The sequence below is a fragment of the Nicotiana tomentosiformis genome, chromosome 1, assembly GCF_000390325.3.
Source record: "Nicotiana tomentosiformis chromosome 1, ASM39032v3, whole genome shotgun sequence".
Classification (NCBI taxonomy): domain Eukaryota; kingdom Viridiplantae; phylum Streptophyta; class Magnoliopsida; order Solanales; family Solanaceae; genus Nicotiana; species Nicotiana tomentosiformis.
The window spans coordinates 104,676,784-104,682,175 of record NC_090812.1 but is presented as its reverse complement, the minus strand read 5'-3'; the positions used below and the strand labels follow the sequence as shown (position 1 = coordinate 104,682,175).

At 40.9% G+C, this 5,392-nt stretch overlaps 1 protein-coding gene across 1 annotated transcript; it reads left to right on the top strand.

Moving 5' to 3' along the window:
* The first annotated feature begins 3,328 nt into the window (after nt 1-3,328).
* On the top strand, nt 3,329-3,766 carry LOC138908143 (uncharacterized). The gene has a single exon (XM_070198787.1). The coding sequence runs from the start codon at nt 3,329-3,331 to the stop codon at nt 3,764-3,766; it is 438 nt and encodes a 145-aa protein (XP_070054888.1).
* The last annotated feature ends 1,626 nt before the right edge of the window (nt 3,767-5,392 follow it).

Sequence of the window (5,392 nt, the reverse complement as noted above, 5' to 3'; positions counted from 1 at the left end):
AAAGGGAAAGAAAAAATGGAGGAAACAGGTGTCGCGCAAGGTATGACTAGAACTGGCAGAGTTTATACACCTGAGAATCTGGGAGGAACAAGGAAGGAAGTTGTATCTAAGCCGCATGTTGTCGAGACTGGCACTGACGACCTTTGGAGGAAGATACAAGCAAGGGAGTACTCTTTGTTGACCATTTGAGCAAAACTCTCGCTCAAATATCCATCTTATCACTGCTGCAAAACTCAGATGCACGCAGGAATACTCTGATAAAGGTGTTAAGTGAAGCTTATGTACCTGCCGACATCACTAGTGGAGAGATAGCTAACATGGTTGGACAGGTATTGGAGAGCCACAAAAGCACCTTTCATGGGGATGAATTACCACCAAAAGGACCGAGTCACAACAGGGTATTGCACATCATGGTGCAATTTGAAGATAAATGCTTCGTCAGGGTCTTCATAGACAGAGGTTTAAGTCTCAACATATGTCCATTGACCACTCTAAAGGGACTAGGTAAAGGCCTACACGAGATACGAATGAGAAGCATGAATGTGAAGGCGTTCGATGGATCTCATAGAGCCACCATTGGAGAAATCAACCTCCGTCTACAGATGGGTACGACTTGGTTTGATATCGAGTTCCAAGTGCTAGATCTATCTACTACTTACAATCTATTGTTGGGACGACTATGGATACATTCCGCCGGGGCAGTGGATTCAACTCTGCACCAGGCTATGAAATTTGAGTGGAATCATTAGGAGGTGATCATCCATGGAGATGGAAGCAACCCCATCTATACCAACCAGATCGTTCCGGTCATCGAACATAGAATAAAGCTGGGTGGAGAAACATACCATCGTATTGAATGGGTTAACGCAATTGAAAAGGATCGATGTTGGAGAAACAAGATAGAAAGCATTTTGCCGTTGACGGGGTATGAACTAGGAAAGGGTCTCGGCAAAAAGCTTCAGGGGATCACCAAACTTGTACAACCACAGTATGATGGCACTACTTTTGGACTTGGATATGAATACACATGGAAAGAATATCAAGATTGGTCACCACCATGGCGTGCTCTTATTATCCACTAGAATAACCCATACCACCTCTGCACCATACATTCCGTCAGGCTGACATGATGTGGGGATCTCAGGAAGATGAGGTTTTGGCTGGCATGAGGAAGTTGTTTCTAGATGAAGAAGGCATGGACTGCAGTGCAATTGTTGGGAAGGAGGAGGAGGAAGACCTTACCATTCAAACTGTGGAAGGAGTTGTTCTCAAGAACTGGATCGCTGCACCATCCCAGGCCCGTCGAGTTCCTGGGTAGCCTGGCAAATTAGCATATATTATTTTTAAATAGTTTTGAGCATTTGAGACATTTTTTTAATTTTTTGTTCTGAAATAATTACTCGAGCCATCGAGTCATACTTGCTGACGTTCTTAAAAGTTTTATTAATGTATTACTACTTTTTATATTTATTATTATCTTTCTATACTTCTTTTCAGCATAATTGTTACATATCCTGATAAACCTATGACTGTGACATGTAATAAGATGATGCAACATAAGGACAGTGATTCTTAGGATCTGGAAGATAATATAATACCTGAGGAAATTATCAAAGAGGTAGAGGATTTTGAAAACAAACCAAAGTCTAATTTGGTGGAAACTAAGGTCGTTAACTTAGGGAACTCCGAAATGGTAAAAGAAACACGTATAAGCATTCATCTATCACCATCGGAGAAAGAAGAGTATATTAGATTCCTAAAGGAGTGTGAAGAAATCTTCGCATGGTCTTATGATGATATGGCTGGTTTAAGCATATCTATAGTAGCTCACAAGCTACCCACCAATCCCATGTGTCCACCAATAAAGCAGAAGCTCAGAAAGTTCAAGCGGGATATGCGTTTGAATATAAAAGAGGAGGTCACCAAGAAAATCAACGCCAAGGTTCTTTGAGTGGTCGAATACCCGACTTGGTTGGCCGACATTATGCCAGTTCTGAAGAAAGATGAGAAAGTTAAAATATGTGTCGATTACCAAGATTTGAAAGAGCAAGTCCCGAGGATGATTTCCCGCTGCCCAACATACACATACTAATTGACAACTGCACCAAGTATGAACTACAATCCTTTGTGGATAGCTTCGCAGGATACCATCAGATCAGGATGGATGAAGAGGATGCCGAAAAGATAGCCTTTATAACACCATGGGGAATATATTATTACAAGATGATGTCGTTTGGTTTGAAGAATGCGGGGCCACCTACATGAGGTCCATAACAACTATCTTCCATGACATGATACACAAAGAAATAGAAGTGTACGTGGATGATGTTATCATCAAATCTAAAAGGAGTTCGGATCACATAGCATACCTGAAGAAATTTTTCGATCGTCTTCAAAAATACAACTTGATCGGCTTCAAATCTAAAATGTGCCTTCGGGGTCCCTATTGGAAAGTTGTTAGGTTTCATCGTCAGTCGCCGGGGTATTGAGTTAGACCCGTCAAAAATCAAAGCTATCCAGGACATGCCGCCCCCAAAAGAATAAGATATATGTAATGAGTTTTATAAGGCGCCTCAATTATATCAGTCGTATTATAGCACAATCAACGGTGATATGTGAGCCAATATTCAGAATGCTGAGGAAAGATGTTGCAACAAGCTGGACTGAAGAATGCCAGAAAGCCTTCGACAAAATGGAGTATTTATCCAAAATGCCTGTGTTGATACCACCATAACTAGGAAGACCTTTACTGCTTTATTTGTCCATGTTTGATGGGGATTTTGGTTGTGTTCTAGGACGACATGATAAAACTGGAAGAAAGGAGCAAGCGATATATTGTCTGAGCAAGAAGTTCATGTCTTATGAGGCTCGGTACTCTTTGTTGGAATGCGCATGTTGTGCTTTGACATGGATAGCTCAGAAGTTGAGACATTATTTCTGTGCATACACTAAATATCTCATAACCACGATGGATCCGCTAAAATACAAATTTCAGAAACCCATGCCTACGGGTAAGTTAGCGAAGTGGAAAATATTGCTGAGTGAAGTCGACATCGTCTATGTAACTCAGAAGGTAGTCAAAGGGCAAGCATTGGCGGATCACTTGGTAGGAAATCCAGTAGACGGAGAATACGAACCATTGAAAAAGTATTATCCCGATGAGTAGGTATCATTTGTAGGAGAAGATATTACCGAGGCATACGATGGTTGAAGGTTGTTCTTCGATGGAGTAACAAACTTCAAAGGAGTAGGTATCAAAGTTGTCTTAGTATCAAAAACTGGTCAATGCTATCCGGTGTCCGCAAAGCTCAGGTTTCCATGCACCAATATGGAAGAATATGAGGCCTGGATCATGGGACTCAGATTGGCTATTGACATGAACATTCAAGAGCTGCTGGTAATCAGAGATTCAGATATTTTAGTTCACCAGGTTCTAGGGGAATGGGCTGCGAAGAACACTAAAATATTGCCATGTTTGCACTGTTTACAAGAGCTGATCAAGAGGTTCACAAAGATAGAGTTCAAACATGTTCCAAGGATCCAGAATGAGTTCATATATGCACTATCCACTTTGTCTTCCATGATACAACACCCAGACAAGAATTTCATCGATCCTATCCTAATAGGAATTTATAAGCAGCCAGCTTATTGTGCTCATGTTGAAGAAGCTATTGATGGAAATCTGTGGTTCCACAACATCAAGGAGTATTTGGAAAAGGGAGAATACCCAGAGAGTGCTACCCATACTCAAAAGCTCACACTTTGAAGATTAGCCAACAATTTCTTTCAAAGTGGAGGAATTCTATATAGAAGGACTCCTGACCTGGGATTACCATGATGTGTCGATGCCAAGGAGGCATCCAGGTTGCTCGAGAAAATACATGCCGGAACCTGCGGACCCCACATGAATGGTTTCATTTTGACCAAGAATATATTAAGAGCAAGGTATTTCTTGATGACTATGGAAACAGATTGCATCAAGTATGTTCATAAGTGTCACCAATGACAAATACATGCTGACAATATACGGGTACCACCCAACAAACTTAATGCAACAAGTTTGCCCTAACCTTTCTCCGCTTGGGGTATGGATATCATCGGACCAATCGAACCCGCTGCTTCAAATGGACATAGGTTCGTTCTGGTGGCCATAGACTACTTCACAAAATGGGTTGAAGCTGCATCTTACAAAGCTGTAACTAAGAAGGTTGTAGCAGATTTTGTTTGGGACCGCATCATTTGTTGATTTGGGGTACTAGAGTCAATCAAGATAATGCCTCCAATCTCAACAACGATTTAATAAAATCCATGTGTGAAACATTCAAGATCAAACATCGAAATTCTACAACATACAGGCCGCAAATGTACGGAGTCGTAGAAGCCGCCAACAAGAACATCAAGAAGATATTGAGGAAAATGGTAAACAATTACAAACAATGGCACGAGAAGCTACCATTTTCTTTACTCGGGTATCGTACCGTGGTTCTTACATCAACTGGGGCAACTCCTTATCTACTGGTTTATGGTGCTAAATTCGTTATTCCCGCCGAAGTGGAAATTCCTTCTTTAAGAATCATACAAGAAGTTTAGCTCAACGATGCAGAATAGGTACGAAAGCTGGTATGAACTAGCTCCCATTGATGGATAAAGAATGAACGCGGTACATCACAGTCAACTCTACCAGAATAGAATGGCAAGAGCATTCAACAAAAAGGTTAGGTCGAGGCAATTCACGTCGGAAAAGTTGGTACTAACGCGAATCTGCCCACATCAGGATAAAGCAAAGGGGAAATTCACACCCAACTGCCAAGGCCCTTACATGGTTCCCCAGATATTGACAGGATGAACACTTATACTTGCAGAGATGGATGGAGATATTTGGCCAAAACCTATCAATTTTGAGGCAGTCAAGAGATACTATATTTAAGATTATGTTCGCACTTTCTATTTGATGTAACTGAACTACGCTTGACCTGATTTCTATTTAAGAAGGCATACATAGGTAGCCTTGTGGGTTCGGTCATATCATAATAAAATCTTCATTTTCCCTATGGTCAGAAATTGGGGCAAGGTCTTGAGTTTGCCCAATCTCATCATGTTTGCAACCGCCAAAAAATGTATTGCCAGAATTATGCATTTAAACTGGGGCAAAATTTTGAGGAGGATCCTCAAAATTTCGAAGCAAGGAAGTTGCAACATCTCAAAATGCATTGCAGTCACCAGTTCATCAAATGTTTTTGATCTCGTTCATTATCACATATTTCAAGCAACTACATTTTCATAAATAATTTATCAAATGCATGTTTTTTGAAAATTATGTTTCTATAGCAGCCAGACGTTACCCGGGGTAATTAAAGTAGGGCCTCCAGACAAGATTAAAGGGGAAGAAAGG

What these genes read in the sequence shown, in the direction of transcription:
- LOC138908143 (XM_070198787.1), top strand. Translation starts at nt 3,329, where the DNA reads ATGGAAGAATATGAGGCCTGGATCATGGGACTCAGATTGGCTATTGAC.